Genomic DNA, 27,823 nt, shown 5'->3' with positions numbered 1-27,823 from the left:
TAAGGTTGCCTTACAAAAGGCAAATATATTTCATAGTGTATACACAAATTAACTGTTTGGTAATGCTATACAAGGCAGGAATATCTTTAAAGAAACCCTGAGCAAAAAGGAGGATGTAATTTTTATTTTACACTTATTGCAACATTATTTCTGGTATTTGTTTGCTATATTGACTAATAAAGGAATATGTTAAAAACAGATGTTAAAATAAAACTGGGCATTCTTTGCATTTGCAGCTTATTTAAAAATCTAGAGAAGAGTTCTGCCCCATCAGCTTCAGAAATAGATGTTTAACATTGTAGAGAACAAGCTGAGCCTGAGTTACCCAAGACAACCAATTCCTTTAGCAGAAAGCGTGTCTTCTGTCATCAAAAAGAGCCATCTGGAAGAGCGTTGGCTCCCTGCCAAGAACAACCCTTTAACAACTGCTTGTCGTGCACTTTAAGTAATAACGTTCATAACGGCACAACCTGGAGTGTTGGTAAAGGTCCTATTGGAGGAGCAACGTATTCCTCCTCCCTCAGTAACCGCAAAAGGATGTTCTTCTTATTCTTTGGCCAGTTATAAATGTGAGTGTTCTGCAGCCAGGTAGGCACGTGTTCCTGAAAAACAAGGAAAAAAAAAGCGAAATCCCATAAATCCTCCTGAATCTGTACCAGAACCTTGCAGATTCCATCAGAGCCTGCCAAGCAAGATTTCGTTTTGTCTGTTCTAGGCACTTCCCGTAACAACAAGAAATTTTAATTTGGCTTCAGAATTGTATTTGGGTTCCTAAATAAATGAACTTGGTGTGATCTCACAGCTTGCCTGTCTCTCTTTCTTTTCTGCCATCATGTTGGCTAATTTCAGCACGTTTCAAAGGGATTCTGATCTCAGTGACAGGCATCTAAAGGCTTGTGAAAATAAACATTGAGAAGAGAAGGGAGACATTTCAGTGCCCCTACCAGGGAAAGGCTGCCACCTTAGTAGCTGCTGAAGGATCTACACAACGTGTTCAACCTTGAGATGAGAATCGATAGAGAAAGAGCAGGACCACAGGGGAGCATTTCTCATCCTGGTAGCCTCCTCCGCCCTCCCCTTGCACCTTCCCTCACCAAGCGTGGCGTCTCCTGGCCACCTCCTAAGCAGGAGGCTGAGGCCGATGCTGAGCTCGAGGAGAGGCTAATGCATCTCCAGATTACCAAGGTCAAACCTCCACCACTCCTCGCAATCTGGGAAAGATGCAGCCTTTCAGAGGGGTTGGCTAATGCCCATTAACATAATGCATTAAGATGGGACCACCATGGCCCTGGACAGTGACAGCAGGCTGATGGAGAGGAGCCTGCTCAGACCTCATGTTCCCATGTCTCCACAGCCTTGGGAGGTTTCCATATGGACAGCGTGGATGTGTAGGGGTGAAGGGCTATATTCATACCACTAATAAAAAGAGGATCAAAGACTGATCCTTGACCAAAACCAGTTCATGTCCAGTGTGGAGATGGAGATTTCTTTTTGGAGAGGTGTTGCTGGAGACACCAGAACACAGCCAAAGTGAGACATCAGGTAAGCAGCATGAGCAGTCAAGACATCCAGCCCTTGCTCCCTGGACCTCTTATTTAGCAGGGCAGTATTTTCCCAAGGTGGCCCCTGTTAGGAACAGCACGGTCCCTGTCAAGCCAGTGGAGCTAGCTCCAAGAGGACAGAGCAAAAAGCTGCTGGCGTGCACCATGCCTCTGGTGTCTCGCCAGGGGATGCCCTGGCATGAGCAGCACATGTCCTGCCTGCCAGCAAACAACCTAGCTGCTGTCCAAATCTTTCATTCCCAAGCCTCATGCTTCTCAGATTGGCTGTCTTTTCCTGGGACTGTATGGCTGTAGGAACCAGGAATCATCGTTTCCAATGCTTAGGGAGCAATTTGTGTTAATTGTTGTGACCACTTTGTTAGATATACAGGATTTATGTATAAGAAGGAGGTAAGTGACCCAGGCGCCTACAGACCCATTAGTCTGACCTCACATAGGCTTCTGAAAAAGCAGCTTGGTGACTGGCAGAGGTATCTATCAAGCCTGGCTTTCTGCTTTCTCCAATGGCTGAGAAGGCATAGGCTTTGGTGAATGGTCTCCTCAAAGTGGAGGTTTTAAAATGTTGCTCTTCCAGGTGGATACCCCACTGCCCAACAAGGGTAAGATCCTGCAGCATTTGCTTTGGTAGGAGCACGAATAAGATTTCTTGCCTCCACCTACAAATCTGTTTTCGCATAGGAATGGATTTTAATCTTTGTGAACTTTACTCCTTTGACAAAGCTGTTTGAAATTGGCCAAGAGATTCAAATGTTACTGGGAGAAAGAAAGATAACTATGTTTGCATGCATGTGCACACCCTTATTACCTAAAATTTGTTTCTTTATTAAATCTTGGTAAGAGCCATAGAAGGAAATGCGATAAAATACAGCACGGGTTTACCAACCGAGCCCTCTCTCTGTCTTTAATAAGAGACTACATTTTTTGGAGGAAGGAAATGCAGTAGACCCAGTCAACCTGTATTTCAGCAAAGCATTTGATATAGGTCCACATGGGAAATCATTAGCTAAGCTTGAAAAGATGGAAATTAGTGTGCGAAATGTATAGTAGGTAAGAAACCAGCAAGTGGGGATATAATGAGAGAGACACTATACATCCAGAGACAGGCTCTGCGCCTTTCTTCCAGAACTGCTCCTGCGGCCAATTTCATTTAATATCCTCCATAATGAACTCGGTGCAAAAAGCACCTGCACGCTAATCAACTCTGGCAATAATTTGAACTTGAGGGAGATGTGTAGGGGTAAGGGGTAACTATAGCTGCTATTTTGATCCAGAAGGAGAGCAGAGAAAGTGAGAAGGAGGCTTCTCCTTGCCACGTGGCACCGGCTGTCATTGTGGGTGGGAGTAATGGGAAAATGGTTACCGCCCTTTTAATTTTTTTTATTCGGCTCTGTATCTGTAAGCTGAGAGGAAATTCTCGCTACGCCATAGAGAGAGTATTTGATAACTTTGAGGATCAAACTGGTAGGAAGAGGGCAGAGTGCATTAGTGCAGAGGGCGGGGCTGTGTGTTCAGGGCCGCGTCGGCGGGGCATGGTTTCAGCTCTCGCAGCTACCCTGGCACCAACCCTGCTCACCTCACCCCTCCGGCTGCCTCCGCTCTGCCAGAGGTAGCCTCCAGCATGGAGCAATCATGGCTTAATGCTTTGGTCATCGGGTGACCAGATCAGGAGGACGCATTTCTGTGGACTGGCTTGATGCAAGCCTGGAACCAGCAAGACCCAGCTTTCCTTTAGCAATGTACGATGGGAAGCTGGAAATGCCAGTTCCACCTTAACTGCGTGTTGTGCTTTTTCCCTCATTATTTACTTTCCTAATGAACACTCTGGATCACATAGATCCCTTCCCATTGGAGGTCAACTACCTTTCACATACCAGCAGTGCTTTATGATGTGCTTCCTATGAGATTAACTCATCTATAGCCATGTCCCCAAATGAAACCTTCCAAACCTTGCTCGCCTGCTCTTTTCCACTGCCAGCTACAGCAGTACTTGAACATGTAAAGGACAGTATAAAAAAGACAAAATGAAAGTAATTTGCCCGCCGACATCATCCAATTGTACATACGTGGCATTTTTCAGGTACCTCACCTCCTCTGACTGCCCACAGACTTCATTACTGCAACTTGTTCGGGCTCTGACGCTCTCCTTCCACCCATGATGTCCTCAGTTATATTATCATTAACTAGTTAGATGAAGGTAGATGATGTACCAAAGAAATGTGTGAAGACAGAGAGCAAAGCTTAATGGCAGTAGAAAATGCTGATCTGCATAATTTAGATGAGAAGGGCACCTCTCGAAGAACTGAAGGGTGATGTGGACTACAGAGGGTGGGCAGGAAGGCTGCCTGGAGCCTGATGCTTTGATAAGAGCAGCTGAATAAACCAACCCTGGAAATTCCTTATAGATCACTGTCTGAGGGCGCCACTGCTGTATGCTAAATAGTCTTTTGATTCAGCCAAAATTAACCTCCGTTTATTGTTCTTGTGTCTGCCTCAAGGTCCAAAGGCTGCTTTAGCGCCTGCTGGGCCACTTCTCTCTGCAACCCTTGAGGTGCCAAGTGGCTGCAGGCTGTATGGTCTGGTTGCGTGGCAGGCACTCAAGGAGCCCCCAAAGTTAGGAGGAGTCCTGCCCTTTCCCCCCCCACATCAGGCTGCAAAGACTGACTGAAAATGCTGACCGGTTCACTGCCTTTGGTCTGCCCAATTCCCACCGGTGCTGTCTCCCAGCTTTTCACACTTAAGGCAAGTACCAGACCGAGATCATTCAGAAAGGGAGCTGAATGACATGAAATACCAGAGGTACCATTCATTCCAAAGGACCTCACATACTTTACAAACCCAGGGACATGTTTTCAAATTTCTGAGCTTATATTAAGTCAGTGCTTAAATAAAGAACTTGATCACACTCAAATCCGCAAGTGCTGTGGGACTTCACGGCCCTACATTCATTGGTAATATTGTTTAAATCTTGACTTATGTTCCAAAATTTGGGCACCCAAATACATATAAAAAATCTTTCCATACCTTTCCAAAATGCAGCTGTACCTAGGGATAACATGACAGCTACCCAACAGTGCATACAGCATTTAGCGACGAAAAGTGAACACGAATCCAATATATACATTCTAAGTTTGGTGAAGAATGCAATTTCTCAATTATAACTGAAGCCGTTTAACTTTTCCAGCCTTGCAAAAATCCAAGAGATTCTCTCAGCGTGAGGAGGAAGGGTACGGGAATCTGTTGCATTGCTTATTTCTTACTCTCAAATGAATCTTCAAAACCAATAAGGAGGGCAGATGAAATTGCAAGTCCTAAAAAACCTTATAGTTTGCCTTTGATGGGCCCATCAAAGTTCAAGCAATGGCCTAGTACTTTAATATTTATTATCCTCTTTATTTTTATATTCTCAACCCACCCTCTTCCAGATCCTCACTTCACATCAGTCATAAATCTCTCCCATCTCACTCATCGGCATTACATCTGGATAAAATTATTAAAGGGTTAATATAAAAAGCATGCTTGCTGGATAGATTGTCTCTCTCCATTTAAATTCTTCCAATGCTCAAGACAATTTAAGTTTTAGTTATACATTCATCATCAGAAATACATTTATGCACTGATTTATACTGTGGACGAAATGTTTTTTATTTGTATGTACATAAAACTATAAAACTTTTCATGTAAAATGTAGCTTTGGAATATTACTAGTGGGATATTAAGAACCAAGAATTTGAGGGTTTGGGTTTTAAGATTTCATCTGGTGCATTGTGATCAAAATAATATGTGCATGTACACATGTTACCTTTTTGGCATTTGGAAAAAGCACAGGGATGAATCTGAAGTTCATACTTCCTTGTTGTATAAACTCGATCTGCATCTAGAATAGAACAAATTGCCAGATTTATTGTAATGACACATTAATTTTTCTTCACATGCGTCTGAATCCTATGCGTAAAAACATTTGTTGCTTACTTAAACTGCTCTTCTGTTAAGTGATTTGATCTATTGCTGGTGGACTCAGTATCATTTTGTTTGGGCACTTAATCTGATTCTTCATTACTACAGAAAGGATACAGGAAAGATCTGTCAGCGTTTCTTGAGCATTTAGTTCTGTGGTGTGAAATAATTGTGGGTTTAGCTGCAGTTGCAATCCCATGAAATCCATCTAGAACCGACAAAGCTTGACTTGACTAAGGCCCCTGTTCAGTCTCCAACAGCGTGAAAGATTTCAGCCGGAGGCCAGCTCCATGTCCAAGCTAGGACCCAGCCTGTTCCCCGTGTCCCAGCTCTGTGTCTGAGCTGGGACCCAGCGTGTCCCCTGTGTCCCCGGACCCAGGCATCTCGGGGGTGGTAAGGACAGCAAAGTACTGCTGAGAGCTCATCTGTTGGTGACAGCTTCTGAGAAGTTTGACTGCAGGATCAAACTGGGGAATCAGATGGGTTATAGGGTGAGAAAGACAGCAAACTGCAAACTGAGGGAGAAGATGAGTTTCATGGCTCTGTAGGCTCTTCTGGGCTAAATGGCTGTCTTGTGACAAACTGCAGAGATGGGTGTCTGTGACCCCCGCTGGTCCCCTGCCACCCTGCACCCCCAGGAGCCCCCCCTTTGCAGCTCTGGCCTTCGCTTTGTAATTCCACCTTTAAGCCAGCTTTATTGCTGCCTGAAAAAAGACCTCAGTTACAGGATGGCCGAAGCGATAGGGGCTGGTTTACAGGGAGGAAGGTCAGGCAGTGTTAGATAAGATTGTGCTCAGGGCTATATGACAAGGCAACAAGGGCTCGAGAAGGTGAGGGAGGGGAAAAACCATAGAACAATAAAGAATACGGAGGAATAAGATGAGCATGTTTAATAGGATTTTTCTTCCTTGAACCTCTTAGCAGATGTTAATGAGCATACGGAGCTGATGAGAGGGAGGATTAATGAATTCCAAAGGGGGGTGTTTAACTATGGGGATTAGGGAAAACAAAGCAGAGAACCTGCCATTTGGAGACAGATTTGTCTTTTGAGAAGAAGAGACAGAGTCTTTGTAAAACAGCAAATGCGTGTCCTTGCTTACCATCCTGTGGATGTATTTAGTATGTAAGCCATGTTCATCCCTGTCCAGCTGGGATTCAGCCCCTTCCACATCCTGTTTGTATTTTGGACTGATTGCTATGATTATCATCACCGTCTTCTGTTAGGGAGAAAAGCACTTTTATGACATTGGGAAACGCAGTGTGTTTGGTAGAGGCAGATCGGAAATCTGCCAGTTTGTGTTTTAAGTGATCTTTATGTTCTTGGCAAACAGAAGAGGATCTCATTCATTCTGGCAGGAAATACAGGAGAACTCATACACTCGTTCTCCTCATTATTTCTCGAGATCTCATAATACAGAAAATCAAAATGTCAAGAGCAGCTACCAGTTTACAGTTGGAATCCCTGTAATAAAAAGCTACTTTTTATCAGCGTAGCGTGTCTATGTACATACACAGAGAAGTTTTATCTTCAAATTCAGACCTAAATGTTTTCCAACAGCTTATGTAAAAGTGCATCTATTTAACCATCTATGGCTTTTTATACATAAAGCCACTAAAGGCAGTTGTCTGTGGAGTCTACGTCAAGGGCTCTCGGCAGTAGAAACAGCAGCTTTTCTCGCTGATCTCCTTAGTGGCAAGGTGTGCAGAGAGGTGGCTGTGCAGAGAGGTGGGCTGTTGCAGACGGCCTGGGCAGGTGTAGGGGTACCTAGCAGCTCTGTCCCACCTTGCCGCAGTGGGCTGAAGGCAATGCTCCTCACCTTGCTGGGACAGCCTGGATCCTGCCTGTGACCTGTTTAATCCCAGGCCCCTCCTCAGCTGAGGTTTCCACAGAGGGGCCATCCTTCATATCTGGGAAACGTCTCTCCTCCTTAATGGTGGGCTAGTGAAGAGGCTCAGCAGATGAAAGCCTCCTTACTTGTATTTACCTAGGGCCTGTCTTTTATCCCCGCCACATCAGGCTGTGTAAGGCTTCCAAGTCTGTGGCTCATAATCAGCCTGGCACCTAATTAACTCTTTCCTTCTGTGCAATATCAAGGGAATTTGCCCCACCACAGGGTCAAATACAGTAAGGAGCCATTATCCCGTACACTGACTTAACATACTCCAGAATTATGTTTGCTTGTGCCTGACATGCATGTAAGCACTTACAGATGTTGAGGGTTTGCAGAGACATGCCCAGCTGCACACATCCCCCTGCTTGTGTCCAAGCAGTCCCTTCTTCCTCACACGTGTAAAGGTTTTGAAGTTAGAAACTACCTCTACAGTCAATGGAGGAAAACAGACATTTCTGGGGCAGGCAGTCAGAGAAGGATCCTCATATGGAGATGGGGAATTGCCCTCTGCACGTGCTGGTCTCTCCGACTGACTGTGCAGGAGTCCCAAGGGAGATCTGCCAGTTTGTATTTTAAGTGATAATGATGTTCTTGGCAAAAGCAAATTCACCCTGGCTTCTAGTTTCAGTACCTCCATTATGCACAGTGAGCCCAAGCCTAATTGTCCTGATGAAAGCCCCAAAAGACATGACTGCATTGCCGCAGCAGAGGCCCCAAGCTGGCTCTGCATGCACTAGTACCACGTCTGCGTGGTAGCGCACTTGAGCTAAGTTGTCCTGCTGGCCACCTTTAGGAAACCTGTCTAGTGCTGTCTCAGATGGTTGAGCTTCCTTGCTCAGGCGGGAGAGAGCCCACCACTTTGTCATCCTGTTCCTGAGCCATGGAGATCTGCCCAGAGTGAGTCAGAGGCCCAGTGGCTACCCAGCAAGGCACAAATCAAAGGAAGCCACCCCATGATGGCATGTGTTGAGTGACAGAATTGCCAGTTTGTGTCCAGCTGTGCTGGTATAATGGGACCACTTGGCTTGATCCTAAAGGAGATGTGCACTCACTGCTCAGCTGAACTTCAGAGGAAGTTGTTGCTGCGGGGGACTGCACTGGCAGTAATATGAATCTCTATTTTACCGCTTAGATATATACAAAGTGATGAGAGCAAATCTATCCGACTAACAGAATATCAATTTCCATTTTACATATAGGATGGTTTATCCAGAAGAACCCTTCAGTGTTTTAGATAGCAACATAAAGGCTACAGGTGAGAAACAGGATGAACATCAGCCACTACTATGCAGCCTGGGATGAAATACAGCTAGCATTTTAACCAAGCATAGCTAAACCCCACTATTTAAAAATGAGATGGAGGAGCAACTTGTCCAATGGCAGCTTCAGGCTGAATGTAACAGCCAGCATTGGAATTTGGCAGGAATGCCAGGATTAGCACTTCATTTCTTAAAGAAAGAGCTTTGGGAACATAAGATGCAGAAGTGAGTGAGATTTGCCTATGCTCTCGCTGCAAGGCCTCTGCCATTTCTGTAGAGGCAGGGAAGGCGATAGTAGGATCTTGCATTTTGATTCTGCTCCTGTTGCTGTTAGAATAATTCAGCCATTTTCCTCAGGTCACCTCTGCCATGAACGAGGTTAAATTGCTTTTACATACATCACCTAGGTAGCGCTCCATCCACTTAATGATGTCAATACCTCGTACCGTGTCCTCAAATATATCAATCTGCAAGAGAATGAAAGTCTGTGGTGAGCATCCTTTCGCCTGTCCTCCCCATTTGGTGGCACTGAAAAGGCGCCTGCTCTTTTCCCTAGTTTCTAACATGCCTGATTAATTCCCTTAGGAAAGAAACATCACACACACACACACACAGACACACACAGAGACACACACACACAGAGACACACACGCATGCACAACTTCTCCCCTTTTCCTGCAGTCCGGGGTCAAGCTGGATAGGTGCCCCAGGCAGGTGGAGAGGGGCTGCTGCAGGCACACCACTGGGCTCCCGCTCAGCTGGCCATTCGACTGGCTGCCCTGCCCTGCCAGCTCCCAACTCCCAGGCATTTTTGCTCATCAGAACAAGGAACAACCACTGATGGTGAATGTTAGATATTCAATGTTTGCAGACTGGCTTTTTTGCCTCTAAACACCGCGAGAAGGTGGATGGCTGCCTGCCTTCTCTATCTGATTAGCTGCAAATGTCCGCTATTTTCTGGCTGCAAGAGTATACACTGAGTGCCAAGTTTTAGCTTCATATTGAACTAAATTTTCAGGGTGTGTGGTGGGAAGTCAGACAGGTCACTGATACTGGATGCAGTAACCCAGACTTCAGCAACAGCAGAGAAGTGGAGGACTTCATAGGACTGAATACGACCAACACTGCTCAATTCCCTGCATGCTCAGTAAGCCCAGAAACTGGCAATCAATGACCGTGACCAATGAAGTAAGTATTAACTTCTCCAAGTTTTTGGCAGAAGAGTCATGTTCTGCTCTCAAGTCTTTCTTTTTCCCTTTTTGAAAGTAGAGAACATAATTGTTTCCCTGCTTTGGGGCCATTTTGCTATGTATGTTATTCTGCAGCATGCTCCAAGAATTGCCTGTCCAGCAAAGGTGCTATTAATGAGCCTTCTACTCTGTACCGCTATGGTGCCCAAAGCTTCCTTATGAATTGCTCATCGTACAGAACTGCTGGAGAGAAGTATAATTGCAGTCTCTGGAAAAAAATCTTTGATTCATGAAAATAAATAAGTGTGTGCAAAGCCCCCCACTGAGTTTCATTCAGTTTAAGGATAGCCACTTGCTTAAATGCTTTCCTGAATTGAAGCCAAAGAGTGAAGTTTGAGCGGTCAGGTAGCACATGCACTTGAAACAAGAAAATATGAATCAAGATTTTGATGAACACCGAATCCGAGAGCCTCTGTGGATGGTTCCCTTAGAGAGGGAATTCATTATGATGAAGCAAACTCATAAGAAGTTAAGTGAAAATCTGGATGGCTTATGGGATTAGACAGTAGGACAGATTTTTTCAGGCCAGTGATTTTAGGATCTCTTTTAAAAGTATAACAAAGCAAATGAAACCATGAGATGGGCTGTTTCATTAGGCTGTGTGAAATACACTGATTTTAGATCATTTTTGAGCAGAAAGGTATTCACATCTGAAGAACCAAAAATGTAATAGCATTGCAGAAAAAAAGCTGGGATGGGATGAACATGAAAATTGACCTTTTTTAATATCAGTATTACAGATCAAATATGAGACAATGTTAATAGAATAGCTCATGAAACCTCATACTATTGCCCATCTGGTATCTGGTGTCACTAAATGGAATTTTCCAGGGTCATTATTAAAACACATTTTAAAGCACAAAATTCAGTTAAAATATGAGCAAACGAAAAGGCAAATTGTTTAAGTTACAACTTTTAAAGCCAAGGCTAGTTCGTTCTATTTGTATCTTCTTTAACCTACAAAATGCGATGATAAACAGAAAAACATTTAAATGGACTGTGTATTGCCTCTACTTTTTTAAAAAATGTCTCTTTTCTCCCCTGGTTGAAAGTCATTTTCTCCGAAAGGAATACTTACAGCAGTCTGAAATCCATTTACAAGCAGGAAGTTCACAAATTTCATAACCTCCACCGCTGTGTCCACCGAATAGGTTATAAAGACCTTGCCTAGGAGAGAGGGTGTGTATGAATATGCGATGCATTAAAATACACCATTTGGAGGATGAAACTTTTACAGCCCTTCTTTTCCACCGTGCTGTGGGTTCTGCCCACCTACGTCTCTTCGGATTATTTACAAAATGGATGTGGGATAGCGCAGTGGCTTGGTGTTGAACTCAACCCTCCATCCAGAAACCTTGGTCTAGATTTAAGCTCCTACTGCCTTGCCGCTGGCAAGCGCCCCTGTGGAAGCTGGAGAGAGTAACATCGCTCTGCTGCTCGCCCTGCCCTACTGCCAGAGCTGCTTCTTCCCCAGCCCTTTGCCATATGCGAGGCTGGGCCCTCACCCAGAGCTGGTGCCACCTGCACCGGCTGCAACCAGCACACCTTTCCGCCAGACCTCATTGATCTGACTGAGAGCCGGAGGAGCCCTACGCATGCCGTACTGCCTCACCTTACAGCAGCATTAACCCCCTGTGTGGGCAGGATGGATGGCTGATGACAACAATGTCTTCAGCTGCCCTTGCCATCATGGAAGGAGTTTTCTTACTAATTAAAGAATCATGGATTTGCAGGTCGGGGTAAACCAGCTGGCTAATCTAATCCAGCTGTGTGTGTATCACAAATGACACAGTTTTATCCAGTAATTCCTGTATCTAGGACACACTAACTGATAAAGTAGGGTTTATCCAAGAGTGGTGTGTGGTGCCCTAACTCACTCCTACAGGTCAGAGGGATGCAACTGTCTGGATTTGAAAGATGATGCACAAAACGAAGAACAAAGGAAAAATCAAAACCTCAGGAGAGATGTGGAGGGTTCTTAGCCATGGTATACCTCACCTGCTAGCCAGCACGGCATTAAGAAGGAAGCCAGTTTTCTGAAACGTAACTTTCCCGTAAGAGTTGAAGGGTGAAAGCATTTCAGGGGCCAGCAGCAGGGGAAGCACCTCAGCCAGCGCCTGTGCCACCCTCAGCCCTCACCGTGGGCTCCTGACCCAAAGTCCTCTCAACTCACCAGGTCAGGGAGAAACTGAGGTTGAGAGGCGACATTTTTGTCTGGTTTGGGACTGGCAGAAACTCTTTATCCCTAGGGCTTTGTTTGTTATTAGTCTTTTACTGTAAGCTTCAGTGCCTCCTGCCTCAAAGGGACATCCTGTTTAGCAAGAAGTCATGAAAACAATCTAAATGGTATTTGTTTTTTGTAAACAAAATAACAAGCAATTAATGACAATTATGTTTTCAGGATTCAAGGGGATAATTCCATCCCACCAAACACAAATGCTCACACCCTACAGATGTGATGACACTCAGTATTTTCTTTTCTTGTTGTCTTTGTGTCTTAATGTTGTTCCCCCTGCCTTCTCTCCCCCGGAGCTTTCCCACCTAAAGCTGTCAGGCTGCGCTCTAAAATCTTACACAGAACAAATTTGCTAACCACTTACGCAACTCCTCTGGCAAATTGCTGGTTCTCAGCGTTCCCTTGGCTGCAGGGTTACTGAGAGGTCTCGGGACGGCAGCTGGAGATGGAAAATTGTCAGAAGGACAACAGCATGCTTCATCCAGGCCACATGCCTTGGGGGGAAGCTGACCATTAGGTAGCTGGTTGTATAGCTGGTTTCTACAAAAAAAAGCAAGTGAGGATTTTAAAAATATTTCTTTTCAGGTAAAATTCAGATTTTTTTTCTTTTAATAACACACTAAGAACTTTATCTGCATATTAGCTAGGAAAAGTTCTTGTAGAAATGCTCAGCTCGGCATTACTACTTAGTTATTACAGCATCTTTTGAACGGATACCTTGGTGACAGTCTACCACAAGACGCAGTTTATTGCAGAAGCAACGTTAGCAACAGGAAGTAAATGCACCTCATAGCTGAAAGCCGTTCAGTTCGCAATTAGCAGAAGCAAAGGCCGTTTCTGAGCGAGAAATAGTGCTGTGCTGTGGATATTGTTACGCATGTGTGGGAGCAGGATGGCATTTGGGTAACCTCTTCCCATTGTCTAAAAGGTACTTCATGGCACCTCAGGTGCTCTCAGGATGTCCTGTCCGGCACAGGAGGCACAGCGCAAGGTGGGGATTGGGAAAAATGGGGGTACAGGGCACTCCAGCTCTGGCGCAGCTTGGAGGATCTCCAGTTTTGGACAAGACTCAAAGTTTTGCTAAAGGGAACAAAGTTAATTTCTTGTCCAGCAGCAGCAGACCAATGAGGATTTCTCATGTTAGGTATCTGCGCTCCGGACCCGCAATAACCTTGCCTAACGTCTTCTCCGCTGTAACAAACAGAGAGAAAGGGATGATTTTAGGAAGCTTAGCAGTTCTTGTCCTACTCCACTTTGGGTTTACAGTTGAAGTCAATAGGAAGGGGAACCTGTACAGATTTTTACATGAGGTGTGCTTTGAATCTGCTGGGCTGAGTCTGTTGGACAAGTGTTAGGTTTCTCTGAGAGCTTTTCCCCACAGAGCAGTGATGTTTAGTCAATCAAGCCCACTCTCTTTTTTTTCCTTTGCCTTCCTTAAATGAATGATGACAGGCTGGTCACAGCATGTTTTCTGTTGTCACATTAAGATTTGGTTTATTCATTTCGGTACAGATGTTTTCTGTTACCAAATACTCTATAGGCAAATATTACCAACATATAACTGCCGTTCCTGAATCGGCATGCAAACACCAGCCATGCAGCCACAGGATAGACCCCGCATATTCTGGATTTCTTTTAGCAGAAGAAAATACCAAGAAAAGCAACACATCCCTCATCAACAGCCACAAAAAACTCCTCTGTGGTTAATTTACAGATCTTCCCAAAACTTCATCTTATCTAACAAACGCGCCAAAAATTAGGAGTCCGTTTTAAAATTTTACTACTGCAAAGGATACCCACTATTCCTCAGTATTTTTACATTTTCATACATACTCGTCAGTGCAATTATCTCTGCTGCAGGTACTGCCTTATCTTGCTGTCTCTTTTCTGTCACAGCCCCTAACTTTTCACAGGCCAGAGCAGTGCGGTATTTCAGTCGGCCGCCCTCTTTTGTCCTGCCTGTTCTCCCAGTTTTCTGCCAAGACCATGTCACGTAAGCAGACATTTTCAAACACAGATGCCTGTAAGTTTAGCACCTCTAAAAGTACTGTGGCACTTAAATAAAAACGGTGTGATTTCAGATGCCCTCAATACCTGAAGCTTCAATTTGTCTTCAGGTAGCTGAGTCTGGAGAAATTCCTGCATGGATAGTATTTCCCATCTGTTAATGACATACATATAAGGAGGGAGATATAAGGCCTGGCAAATTAATATTTGAAAACCAGTCAAAAAGCCCTGGATGAAAAGTGCTAGACGTGTTGTTTTATTACTACATGAAAAATCATAGAAAAGGCTGCAAACTGCAATGTAGACATATATCAGTGATGGATGAGATTTTCTCCCGTTTTCTCTGCACTACAGAAGAGATAAGAAGGAAATCACGGGCAGCCAATGACTGAGGCGTCCCAGGCTGGTACAGCGTAAAGCTGAAGACCGCAGTGAGCCACCGAATTGACCTTTGCTCTCGAGCAGGAGAGCTCTAAGGTTTCAACTGAGATATTTTTCAACCCCTCATCCCTTTAACCTTCAAGTGTTTATCTTCCTTAATGCGTGCATTTCAGGGTGCACTGTAACAACATATCAGGTATCTGGCTTTGAAGTTCTCTAGGGTAAGGTCAGGTCCCTGCTGGGTGTAAAATAGCAAATAAACAAAACTACCCAGCATCTCGCATGTACCCCTGCAGCCCAGGCACGCTAACAAGGCTTCAGAATTACTGGTTGAAAGCCCACAAAATCAGATCAGAGGAGCTTCCACTGTGCACAGCCCCCCCCCCCCCCCCCCCCCGAGGCGTACTTACGGGAATCGAGGAGGACCAGGGGAGGAGCATGTCCTCTGGGGTGGTCGGTCTCCGGTGCCCTTGGGAGCACGAAGATTTGAGTAATTTGGGATGACTTGCTGGGCCGGGCGGATAACTCTCATGCAAGGTCCAGGAACAGGAGGAAGTGGTTGTGATGTTTGTGCAAAATGTTGGTAAGGAGCTCTGCCATCTGGGAGGGTGAGAAAATAAAGGCAGCAACTATAATTTCAGCCAATACATTTTTGCCTCAGTTTGTGTTTATTCCTTTCCAGGCATGCCCTCCTTCATGTCTAGGGAAACTGAGCAGTTTGGAGGCATTTGCAGGTATCTCGGGCTGAAAGAAGCCAGATTAAGGAACGTTTCACAGTCTGTAGTTGCCTTTTTCCCGTTCACGTACGACACGGTTCAGATCCGTGCCCTGGGCTGGGCTGTTGGAACAACTGACAGTTAAACATTCAGGGCTGCTTTGTCCCTGCACTTACCATGCCTCAGCGTTTTTTGTTGTTTTTTTTTTTTTTAATGTCTTTTTGGCAATAACTTGCAAAAAGGAATCATCCCAACGTTCTCATGAAAGCAGATGCAAAATCCTGGAACAAATCAGTTTGCAACACTAAGGCTAAACAGACTGCGATTATTGTAAATGAAAAGAGAAAAAAAAATTCTTTTGGTTTGTTACTTCACCCTGTATGAATTTTCTGCCTAAGTGACCTTTTAAGGCCTTGCTGCTGCTCCTGTTGCCATCCAGGAGGCTGCAGGGGAAGCCCAAAGTGACAATTCTGCTCATGTAATTCTGGAAAATCTTACTGTTGTTGGCCGCGCACATGTAATGCTGTTTAATAACTAACATTAAACGTTAATAACTAACGTACAGTGGAACTGTTGGCATAAACTGAAAGAGAAAGCAATGTAAGCTGTTTGTTTCCCAAATGGGGAAAACTTTTTTTTTTCCCAGTCTTTCTGCTTGCAGTTTTCATTGGGCAGCAGCTCTGCACACTCTCAAGCTGCTGTGCACAGATCAAAGTCCAGCCTGGCAGGGCTTATTAGCGCTGCATGATTATGGTGTTATGAGCTGGCTCTGAAAGTTGCAGTACTCAAACACTTCCCCCTCCCCGACTGTTTTTTAAAATCCTTTTAGCTATTTTGGGGTCATGCTTTCCTTTTCCTAGCAGCCATGAGGACTAACATTTTTTTAAAAGGGGAAGGAAAAAAAAGAAAGAAAACAAAGCTTTGATGAAATAGTCCAATTCCAGGAACCGATACTTAAAAAAAACCCCAACCAACCCCACGACTGCAAAGAGATTCCTGATGAAATTGTGATTCGGCAACATCATATTTGTTGAGATTGTTTTAGGACATTTTCCTGCTCCCCCTCTTAACTATTTGCAACAGGACAGGGTGAAAGAGGCTGGAAGTAAATATGGTCTTCTCATGGGTTCCTCATGACCAGCTCTAGGGAAGGTGGCAGGGCTCCAGGAGATTCAGTTTGGTTTACAGGTTTTTAGGCCAATGTTTCATCAGCTTCCTTCGGATCTGTCTGATGCTACAATATTTTAATGGATGCAGCCACTGCTGTTCAGAAGCACAGCATGGCCAAGCGTGTGTGCCCACACACACCAACAGCTCTCATATATAAATACCTGAAATAATGGTCCCTGGGCACATAGCATTGCTGCGAGGATTTCTTTGACTTCAGAAGCAGTTTTGCTGTTGTATCTCAAATAGCAGGTGTCCGGAGCCAGCTTAGAGCCTACAGGCACAATCCAGGCTATTGCTATTCCCCGGGAGAGGCATGTTGCAACACACAAACTGCAGAGCTTTGTTGTGGGTTGCCACTGCCCAACAATTATCTGAAACGCAAGGAGCTGTCAGGAGGTGATTTATGCTGTACCGGGCATGTGAGAAACAGGAGTACAGTTGCCAGCTTCTTGGTCCTAACCAAATCTGCTCCAGCCATCTGAGTTTATTTTATTCTTTTTGCCCTCTGGATATGGTTGAAACGGTAGTGATTTTTCTAAAGAAAGCCTTTCAGAGTTCCTGCTTTAAAACAAAATGGCCTCATTCAGTAAATGTCCTACTTCTCAGGATGCCCGCGTGTGGAGGAGGTAAATAGTGAGGGGTGTTGTGCAACCAGCTCTTTGTCTGCTTAAAGCTGAACTGAAAGGAGAAGGTACAAAAAGAAAACCAGAGGACGTTTTGCAAGTGTTCAGCTGTAGACATTGATGAAAGTCCATCTGTAGCCCCTTCCCCTTTACAAAGTCCCAAGATCAGAGGTGAAAACTGAGGCTCTCTTTCATATACCTAATTTCATATACCTAATTTCATATACCTCTCTCTTTCATATACCTAATTATAGCACATTGCTGGAATGACAAAACTCCTTAAACAGATGTAATATAAATGCCATGGAGTCAACAGAAGGTTAAAAAAAAAAGGGTTATCAGAACAGGCCTACAGCTTTTTATTACAAAGCCAGCCCAAAATGGGTCGGGGTCTCATGAGTCTAATGTAATATAAATTATATTAAGACAATGATATTGCTGTTGAATGTTCAAAGCTCACTTCATAACAGATAAAAATCTCAGAGACTGAAAAGGAATACTAATTAATAGCAGGCTGTAGACTACGTCGTCGTCTCCAAGAGCCAAAACACCCATATTGACGGAGTCACATCAGCATTCAGTGATACAATCACCAGCAGCTGAGAGGGCTCCATTTTAAGTAATGAGCTTTCATTTCAGCTGACAACAGAAAAAAAATGAGGACGGTGTATGTCACGCTCTTTTCACATAGAAATAAAACACATGGGTGAGTTTGGTCATAATGCTGGGAGATACTATTTACAGAGATCAAGGGTAACCTCCCACCCTGATTCTGGCAGGAATTTCTCAACTTTGGGGATCCAAGTGGGAGCAAGGAAATCTATGAAAACAACAGAAATTAAGTCGGTATAGGAGGTTGCTGAATGACTGATGCAAGGAGGAAGGAAATGACTAGAATATGAAATAACAGCAGGGAGAAGGCTGTGTATGCTCAGCGTGACCCACAGAGGCTAGTTTCTAGGCAAAATCATTAGCCTTCATTTGATGAGTAATTGTGACCTCTTTAACTTTTTATCTGGCTCAGAGGTTCTGCATCAGTGAGTCCAGCTACATAACCCAAAAATCTGGAAATATAAAATGGACTGCAAATAGATGTTTAAAAAGGTTAATAATTGCATGCTGTGCGTTGCCATTAAGTACAGTAGGAAAACACCAGCTTGGTGAATGATGGCTGTGATACACCTGGAAAACCTCCCGTGGGGTGAGCGGTGCTACTCACATGGGCCCTGGGGGTGCTGCTCTGCTGGGCAGCGGTGCCCAAAGCAGCCGTGGGCTTGCGAGGAGGCGTTGGGATGGGGCAAGTGCTGGCATATAGGGCACTGCTGATGCTCAGGTCCAAAAAACTCTCTGGAGATCAGTGGTCCTGGGAGGTCCTGGGGGTTCACCACAGACACCAGTGGTAAGGGGGGCTCCAGGTGCCTGATGCCCATGATGTCTCGTGAGTGGGAGTTGTACCCCGTGTCCACAGTCCCCATCTCTGCTGGGGGTCTGTTTCCTGAGGGTTGCTGTGACCGTGAACTCCCTTGGCTGCTCTCCTCCAGTGAGTCCTCGGGAGCGTCAGACAAGCTCTGCTCTGATTTACTGGAGTTGTGCCCAGTGTCAGCTGAAAGCTGTAATCTTGGCTGCATGCCTGGTTTGTCCATAGCTACAAGATGCATCTTGGAGAGAACTACTCCAGCTGTTGATTCACCAGGGGAACAGAAGTGTCCATCTCCATCAGGATCGGTATATTTTGACCACAAGCTGCTGTCCGGCTCCACAGACAGTGCTGACTGATGACGTGCTGGTGCTCTGCAGAGGGATGATGGATCGGCCACAGGCTGAGGTGTTCGAGTGACACATGGTCTCTGGGACTCCTCATCCTCCATATCCTCTCCAGAAGGCTGCAAAGCCTTTTCCAAGACATGTTCGGGAAAGGGGGACCACGGCATGGATTCATCCACTTCGACTGGTATGCTTCGACCCACAAAAGTGCCTGAAAAAGTGGGAGAAGAAACACTGTAGATAGACAGCCATACAGACAAATGCCTGCCATCAGTCGTCACTCAATGACTGTGAGCTGGAATACTGAAGAGCAATATGTATTCTTTATCATTTTATGGTTTTTAAAAAGACAGGCAGAAAACAGCAAGAAAGGTCTGGCTGAATTTTGGCAGAGCAAGAAAGTAGAGGCTTAGCTGGAGTGTGGCTAGCACAGAGTTATAATTTGGACTAACCTGACACAGAGGCCATTTCCAAGTTTTGTAGTCGCACCGGAAATGAGAGTCAGCTGCCTTACTGCAAGGCCAGGATTTTCCAGCAAACTGGAAAACAAGAGAAAGGACTCTTGTGAACATGGTACAGTTTCACACAGGCAATAATCCTAAAATAACTCTCTCTCAGAGACTGGGAAAGAAGTACCGGTTAGAGTTCTGGAAATCGCATTGTGCAAAACAGACGCTTTTATGGGATTTCTGGAACTGACTGTTCCTGCTGAGACTGGAGGGGGGAAAAGCACATGAACTGTCTCTCAGAGGTAATTTTTGCACCTGACAAAAGAGCAGGCTGCTTAGGTCTGGAGGTTTGGCTCAGGCATATTCCAGGGAATACAATCACTTGCGAGTATTTTACTCTGGACCTTCTAATAATAGCTTCATACTGATGCCTCGGATCTGAACCTCACCACACACCTAGCTGAGTAATTTCAACTCCAAAACTTGTTTCCAAGTGTTGCTGCTTATTTTATCAAACCACTTCATCCACCCTATTATCACATGGCTGTTGTTATTTCAAATTATTGAAAATTAAAAGACATTTTAGACACTTTAGTTACTGTTTGGATTTTTTTTCCCTCCCCTCAGAATGGGCTTGGGCCCAAACATCAAAATTGTCACTTTCTTTTGGGGGTGCTGTCAGTAAATTTAGCCCAGTCAAGCGATCCCTGATGATGGACGCCTCTGCTCCACCTTCACTCAGAACAACAGCAGCAGTGATGGGTGAATGCTGAGTGAGCTTCGGGAAGTGCAGCCATCTTCATCCTCTTGTACAGGGGTGCATATTAGCTTGCTCCCAGCAAATCTTATCTGTTACCGTGGAGTAGAGAGAAACAAGCCCTGTGCTCATCATTTCCCCAGCCACTTTCCTTCTATCACATTGGAGAAGCTAAAATCCCAAGTAGGAGAGTTCTCAGAGAAGAATGGACTAAGCACTCAAGCAACGGGAATGACAATGTTTGGCAACAGAATCTGGCTTGAAAGCCTGGTAAAGACAGTCAAAATCACAACATGTTTGAGGAGCTTTTAGCAATCCAAGGACTTCTCCCAACTTCAGTCACAGTAGCTTGTACAGAAAGGTCAAGTGAAGAACATATTCAAATGACCACGGTATTAAAAACAGTTGAACAGGATCACAGAGAGGTATAAGGCAGCGTCCCAACCTTTACCCTGGCTCCCACAGCGATTCTGTAAAAGCAAATGATGTGCCCCGTGCTACAAGGCAAGAGTGAGGCTTTACATTCATGCTGATCAGATCAAATGACAGGTATTTTCCCCTGAAAGTACCTCTGGCATAGAAAATTCTGGGTGTAACATTTGCTGAGAAGTAGGGTAAAAACTGTGCTTTGCTGCTGGGCTGCAATGTAAATATTCCTCCTCTGTGTAACTTAAAACCCATCTATGCAGAAGATTTACCATATATTCATACATATCCTATGTTGTAATAAGCACGTCCACAGGGAGAGTTATCCTGGGATAATTACAGTGGGATAATCATGCTGGTAAATTTGCCCATGTAGGCAAGTCCTCGGAGCAGCTATTAGTTGCACCAACACAGTGAACACGCTGCTGCTCTGACAGCTGCATCCCCCTGTGTGAGAGCGCTGGGTCGGTGCCAAACCAGCTCCTTCCCATACAAGCACCCAGGCTTGAAATCCTGACGGGCAGCTCACCACCATCACGCATCTCTCCCTGGGGTTTGCATCCCTTTCTTTCCTCTACGCCACGTCACTACCAACGGCCCTGCTCGCTGAGTCACGGTTCTCTGACAGTCATAACGGATGCGATGGGAAAGGGAAAACCTCAAGCTCTCATAATCAGCACAGGACCGTGACAGGGACTTGCACTGCGCTCTCCTGTGCGGCGGTGGCAAAACGTCCTTTGCCTGGGACCTTTGGTCAGGTGGCAGTTTCAGTTTAAATGATGACTGCCCTGTGGTGGTGACTCACCAGGACAGTACAGCGCAAAGTCAGATTTACACGAATCAGGGTGTAAAGCTGCCGAGTGGTCCCCTGCCAGACTCAGAGAAGCACCTGTGAAGGTTAGGTGTCAAACTCCCTGCAAGGCATCTGCCTTTTGCTCATCTCAACAGCTTTGTAAAGCTGACCCTTGGATCATCTGGCCTCAAAGTGCCTGCTCAGACATGCTTCGACTTGTGGGTATCTCCGTTTGCTTGTAAGCTGAATGACGTGCACTCAAGGAGCACAAATCACATTGCAAACTCTTACTCCCCCCACTGAGCATCTCCAGTGACCTGGTTCCTTGTGCAAAATTCACCCTGGTGTTCACAAAGCACAAGCTCAGCTGTGGGGTACAGGGGTACAGCTTCACCTCTTTAGCCACATGCGTTGTCTGAGCATCCCTCCCATTAGATATAATACTTAGCAAACACCCAAACATGGCTTTTCAGAAAAAAAATTGTAATGCCTCATACACTAAGACGCTTCTTTGATGGTCTCTGAAGTAGTCAGATCAAAATGTTAGAAAACACTTTGAATTCAGATCCTCTATATTCAACAGCCTTTCGTTTAGCACCGTGACAAGAAGAACAGATTTCTGCGGAGAAACCGAGAACTCGGTCCAGAATTCAGTGAAGTAAATGGGAATCTCTCTATTGACTTCAGTAGGTTTTGGATCGGGTGTCAGATGGGATTTAAAAGTTACTAAATTCCTTTGGAGGCTACAACCTCCAAAGTTTTTGGTCTTTCTCCCATTAGATATAATACTTAGCAAACACCCAAACATGGCTTTTCAGAAAAAAAATTGTAATGCCTCATACACTAAGACGCTTCTTTGATGGTCTCTGAAGTAGTCAGATCAAAATGTTAGAAAACACTTTGAATTCAGATCCTCTATATTCAACAGCCTTTCGTTTAGCACCGTGACAAGAAGAACAGATTTCTGCGGAGAAACCGAGAACTCGGTCCAGAATTCAGTGAAGTAAATGGGAATCTCTCTATTGACTTCAGTAGGTTTTGGATCGGGTGTCAGATGGGATTTAAAAGTTACTAAATTCCTTTGGAGGCTACAACCTCCAAAGTGTTTGGTTTTTTTTTTTTTTAGTTCCATTGCTAACATCTGGCTATCTGTGAAATGGATCATGCACAGACTGTGTGAACCTAATGAAAGGCACAACATGGGCAGAAAAAATTCAGACTTCTTTTCTTCAAGTTTGTTATTTAGTGTATTTACTCTGCCTTTGGAGGAGGGATATTAAGACTTTATTAAGCTGTATTGCAAATGATCAGCTACCAAACTCTTCAAATGGCTTACTTCAGAATAGTTTAAAAATGTCTTTCCTATTAGTTTAGCCCTCTGAAAGGATAAATGCCTCTTTATCTCTCAAATCAACTTAATATTTAAATGGCAGCCTTATTTCCTTCCTGTGTAACATGAGCTAAACATTATGAAAATTGCTTCAAATATCTGAGTAAAAATAATTGGTCAGACAGAAGAGAGACCTGATTCCATCACTTGTATTTTTACCTGCAAAAGCTTCTAGTTTTTTAAAATATGATTTTGCTTAGACCCTGCTGCAGGATAGCTGAGCAGCGAAAGCTGAGCTTTGATACCCGCGCACAGCCCCTCCTCCCACGGAGCCGAGGTAGGAGGCACCGAGGGGCCGAGGGCTTTGCTGTTAAAACAGACACATCATTAAAAAGGAGGAAAAGTGACTTCATCCTCCTCCTCCCTCAGTAGCTCTGATTGGAGAGAGAAGCTGTTACAACAGCAGAGCTCTGTCTGTAAAGATGGCCCTGAGGACAAATTAACCCCAGGACATGCTGAACACTTTTTGAGCAATGCTGGCAATGGTATGTGGATGGGAATTCCCGAGAGAAATCCCCACGCTGCTGGAAATGTTACAGATGATTCAGAAACATCCTTCTCCAACAGCAGTGCTTCAGGACGTTGTTTCTGCTCTGCTGAAGATCCTCGGCTTTTGGAAAAAGACCCAACGCTGAGCCCATTATCCCGGTATTTTATGTTGCCTCGTGCCGCAGAGTTTCATTAGGTTTCCTTTGACTTTTCTAGTTAGCTTATCCTGTGAGTATAGTTATGCATAGGACAGAAAAATCACTGGCTTAGGTCTCCCATGTTGAAGAATTAGGGTAAAGGAATGCTTCAGCATATTGAAATACCCTCAGAAACCTGTAGCCTGATCCCTTTTCTGGCACGGAGACCGCTGGAGAGCATAGATCGTGCCCAATCTCATTTCCAAAGACACTGCAGCTTCAAGTCAGATCATATTGCCAGAAAGCTTCGAGAATTTAATATCCCCCCTGCACCTATGACTATGCAGGAGATTACTGATAACCAGCTGGAGCTGTTGCATATATTCCTGCTTGTAATAAAGTGAAGAGGCCCTTCCTAAAGGGACAGAGTAGCCAGGCCTGGACTTCTCTCAAAAACGTTGAGGGAACTCCTTAAACCACCCTTTCTCCTTCTCTTCCTTCCTCTGCTCATACACCCGGTTCTGTAACGTGCATTAATTCAGCAAATAACCTTCCCGGGTGGGTGCTCAGTGACCCAAGCTCCTGGGAAGAAACCCCATCCTAGCTCCCTTGTGAGGCTTCCCACACCTGGAGAGGTTCTTCCACTGCTCCTGCCAGGGAGCCAGGAGGGAGGCTGCCCAGCCCTCCTGCTCACGGCTGGCCGCTGCTGGGGATGGCCGCTCCTGGGAAGCTGCAGGGAGAGCATAAATGAAGGGGAACAAATTCTTCTGCAGGTCGGTAGAGATGAGCCTGAGCACCCAAGTTTGAAGCAAGGGCCAAACTCCCCTAAAAAACATCCGACGGAGGCAAGGGGCTGGCCAGGGAGAGGAAGGGTGTTGGGCTCGGGCTCATCTGTGCAGTTTTCTTGCGGCTGATTGTGAAATCTGTCAGGTATTTCATCTGTTTCCCAGCACGAAGACTTGTCAGGATGCACTGACCCAAAACACAGACTAACCATCTATCTGCTTTTGATTAGAAAACTTCTGTCATGAAGAAACAGAAGACAGACTGCAACGCGAGCATAGCTGTGCTCCCCGTCACTTCCGGAGAGGGGGGAAATATCTTTGCTCTTCTGATCAAAGTTATATTTGTCTACATTGTTAAAAAAGAAAATATTAGGATGAGAAAGAAACCTTGCCTTCCTTGGCACACAACACACAAGGGAAGGGTTTTTTATTCTCCAGTCATGACATTTCTGAACTGGCACGGGTATAGATTAAGGCAAAGCTGAGATCACAAGGGGTGGGGATGGACAGGGATTTCTTGATTTCCAAATAATTCTGTGCACACTGGCTGAATCCTTTAAGCTCCCTGGTGCTGCTGATACCCATCTGCAGGATGGGAGTAAGCAGATGCAGAATTTGCAAGCTGCTGTGAGGATGCACACGTTGAGATTGCAACAAATGCTGTAGCCATGGGATCAGATAAGCATAAGTGTGTAAGTACACTTGCCTTAAGTGCAGCTTTCTCTACAGAAACACTAGACACAACTTTCCTCAAAAAAAAACCCAGAGACAAATCCTTTTAGAAAGAGCAAGTGCAAATGTGGGAACTGTTTTGGGTCTACAACCTAAATAAACACAGCCGAGGAAATCCAAGCTCCAGAGTTTCACACTTCATGGTGAAGCATTTTGGCTGCTGTCATCACGGACGCTTACCCTCTCCCTTGGCTACCCTCCACAGCGAAGACTAAGGCAATGTGTCATGTTGCTAGCCCAGATTTTAAGCCCTCTAGGGCAGGTAATGTTTATTTTTATGACTTCTGGAAATAGTAGAAAAAGAATATGAAAACAATGTTCCTCTTCCACACTGACTATGTGGTTGCTCTTACATATTTTCTGCAGCCTTGGCATGAAAGTCTACATACACCAGGAGAACAGGAGAACATACTTCCAACCCTCCCTGCATGGCAAACATCACATTCCCTTTTGCAGCACTAATGTTGCTTCACTGGGCAATCCATGGTGCAAAGGCTAGCGTAGACCTGATATTTTTTGCCTCTTTAGTGTAGACTTCGATATGCATGTAATAGGAATGCTAGGCAATAAGCAGTAAGAAACTAGAAATGCAACACCCTCAAGCAGGATCCAAACAGGCATCTCACATATAGGCATTCCCTGCCAGTTTTCTAATGTTTGTGAAATATGAAAATGTCTGCAATGATCTTAAGTATCCTTAAAAATGTGTTTGTTTTCCAGAGATTACTTCCCACCCATTTCTGATGCTGATAAAACTCCCATAGGCACTGAATAACCCCCAAACTGGGATAGCCCACGGCCCCAGTACATCCGAAAATCCTGGCACAAAATTGGGGCTGGCTGAGTGGGTTTGGACAGGGACCGCCCCGAGATGTGTAAATATCCCCAGCCTGCTTTCCTATAGCTTCATGCCTTACATTGGAACCTCCGGTTCCTAATAAGGGAAAACCTCCAGCATTTCATGGGGCTGATGTATCCCTCGTCCCTAACCGCTCTCCCTGCTCTGCAGCGCGAGGGCTGCGGGGCGCGTGGGTGGTGGGAGGGTGCAGGGAAGCCTGGGGGACCTGACGTGTCTCCCTCAGCTGGCGTGAGAACAGCCTTGCTCACTTGCTTTCATGAAACGTGCAGAAATGTATATATCTTTCAAACGTGTACCCTCTGCCAAACTTCAAAAGCCACTGCTGGGGGTGGAGGGCACTGACAGACACGAATGCCATAATTGCACATGCCTTGTTTTCTGCCTTAGAAAGACAAAAAGAAAACCCAACCCCATAAAAAAAAAAAATACAGCATGCTTCAAGACATTGACGGTGCTCAGCAAGAGCAAGCCTGACCTCAGGGGCTGACGGCATGGCAGGCAGCAGCACAATTGGCAGATGCTTGCCAGCAGCCGGCGGCATTGGTGAGCACGCGCCGGGGCACCGGCCCTGCCGCCTGCGCCCCTCGCGCCGCCATCTTTGGCATCACCCGCTGCGGGGCTCACAGCCCCGTCTGGTGGTGGTGGGGCATCGCCGCCCACCCGAGATGGCATGGACAAGGCCAGACCAGGCCTTGAACCCACCCAGGGCTTGCAGGAAATGGGAATTTCTGGTCTGGTGGTTGCCGGCAGCGTTCAAGGACCGGTAAGCCAGACCTGCTGTTCTCGTTGCCAGCCAACGCTAGCCCTACAAAACCTGCATCCTGAAACAATCAGTTACTGTGTGACATGGGAACAGGTTTTATATGGCTGATTTTATTCTAATTAAAAAGAAATACTACTGGCTCGCTCCCACTGTTTCCATACCAATGCCAGGGAGAACGGTGCAAATGGGGTCTACAATCCCGTTTTCTTCATGCTTTCCAGCCACCTCTCCCTCTCCAGGTCCATGGATCTGTCCTACGCAGCCTTCAGCAGCACTGCAGGGAGAGGAGAGGAGAGGAGAGGAGAGGAGAGGAGAGGAGAGGAGAGGAGAGGAGAGGAGAGGAGAGGAGAGGAGAGGAGAGGAGAGGAGAGGAGAGGAGAGGAGAGGAGAGGAGAGGAGAGGAGAGGAGAGGAGAGGAGAGGAGAGGAGAGGAGAGGAGAGGAGAGGAGAGGAGAGGAGAGGAGAGGAGAGGAGAGGGCCATTGGCCGACAAGCCACCGTGAGCTTGCACAGCCGCGCAGGGCGGGAGTGGGATCAGGCCTGGCTGCCAGGCATTGCCAGGCAGCTATGTAAATAGGCAGGACAACATTTCGACACCAGGCGTGTCCGTTCCCAGTGTTTACCCCAAACCCCTCCTGATTTAAAAAAAAAACCAACAAAACTGCAGTGAAATGGCTGAAACATGTTGTAACCATCTGTGAAACTCAGGCTATCATTACACGAGAGGAGGGGGGGAAAGGGAGCGAGGCAACAATTTGAGGGAAAAAACCCCCACCGAGAGCCAGAAGTGGGTCAACAGCTAATTACAAACAGGGACCGAGAAAGGCAGCATCTCTATCACTTCTTACCTTGCGGGTGAGGGAGGCTCGTGCTGAGCTGACCGAGGAAAGCGAGAGGGCTGGCGTGCCTCCTGCACACCCCGTCGCTCTCTTGGCGTGCCTGGGTCTCCTTCCTTGGGCTGGCCGGGCTTTTTTTTTTCCTCCTCTTTTTACGACACCCTCCCTGCCTCTCCCAGGTAAGCGGCAGAACTGGCTCTGCAGCAGGAAGTGGAAGAGGCATGCACGGCACGGCACAACGCGGCGGCGGCGGCGGTGGGAGAGCCTCCGCGGGGGAGTGACACTTTGAAGCTTAAAACTCTCTCGAAATGCCTGCGTGTGGCTCGCTCCCTCTCTCGTAGGAAGCCAGGCTGCCTCTGCGTGAGCCCCGCAGATAAATAACTGTAGGGGAAACCCGGTGTGATTCCTAAATGGTGTGCCTCGCCGGGAAAGGCATCCTTTGCTTTTAGTCCTCGGCCACTTACTGTCAATGCTAAATGTTAAACCAACTGTGATTCAGACTACTGAGGACAATCACATGATGGGTGTAAGAACTATATAATGACCAAAAAAAGCGTTTCTCGTCTTCTTGTTTTTTTTAGGTTAGACTTCTAG

At 45.7% G+C, this 27,823-nt stretch overlaps 1 protein-coding gene across 4 annotated transcripts; it reads right to left on the bottom strand.

Annotated features, from left to right (window-relative positions):
- Window positions 1-27,741, bottom strand: TRAF3IP2 (TRAF3 interacting protein 2). 4 transcript variants are annotated; one of them, XM_009289148.2, is made up of 11 exons: window positions 27,242-27,741; window positions 26,556-26,668; window positions 19,267-19,353; window positions 18,270-19,025; window positions 14,952-15,141; window positions 12,518-12,693; window positions 10,996-11,084; window positions 9,066-9,134; window positions 6,617-6,733; window positions 5,362-5,436; window positions 1-602 (listed from the first exon to the last, which is right to left on the bottom strand). In XM_009289148.2, exons 3-11 carry the CDS (start codon window positions 19,280-19,282, stop codon window positions 456-458), a joined length of 1,635 nt encoding a protein of 544 aa, XP_009287423.1. In that variant the 5' UTR covers window positions 19,283-19,353; window positions 26,556-26,668; window positions 27,242-27,741; the 3' UTR covers window positions 1-455. The 4 variants fall into 4 exon arrangements, with proteins under 4 accessions (XP_009287423.1, XP_009287424.1, XP_009287425.1 ...); XM_009289149.2 differs by lacking the exon at window positions 26,556-26,668; XM_009289150.1 differs by lacking the exons at window positions 18,270-19,025; window positions 19,267-19,353; window positions 26,556-26,668; window positions 27,242-27,741 and adding an exon at window positions 16,589-17,036.
- Window positions 27,742-27,823: the final 82 nt, after the last annotated feature.

Source organism: Aptenodytes forsteri, unplaced genomic scaffold (genome assembly GCF_000699145.1).
Source record: "Aptenodytes forsteri isolate BGI_AS27 unplaced genomic scaffold, ASM69914v1 Scaffold217, whole genome shotgun sequence".
Lineage (NCBI taxonomy): Eukaryota > Metazoa > Chordata > Aves > Sphenisciformes > Spheniscidae > Aptenodytes > Aptenodytes forsteri.
The sequence above is the reverse complement of the archived record's forward strand: the minus strand, read 5'-3'. Positions and strand labels throughout refer to the sequence as shown.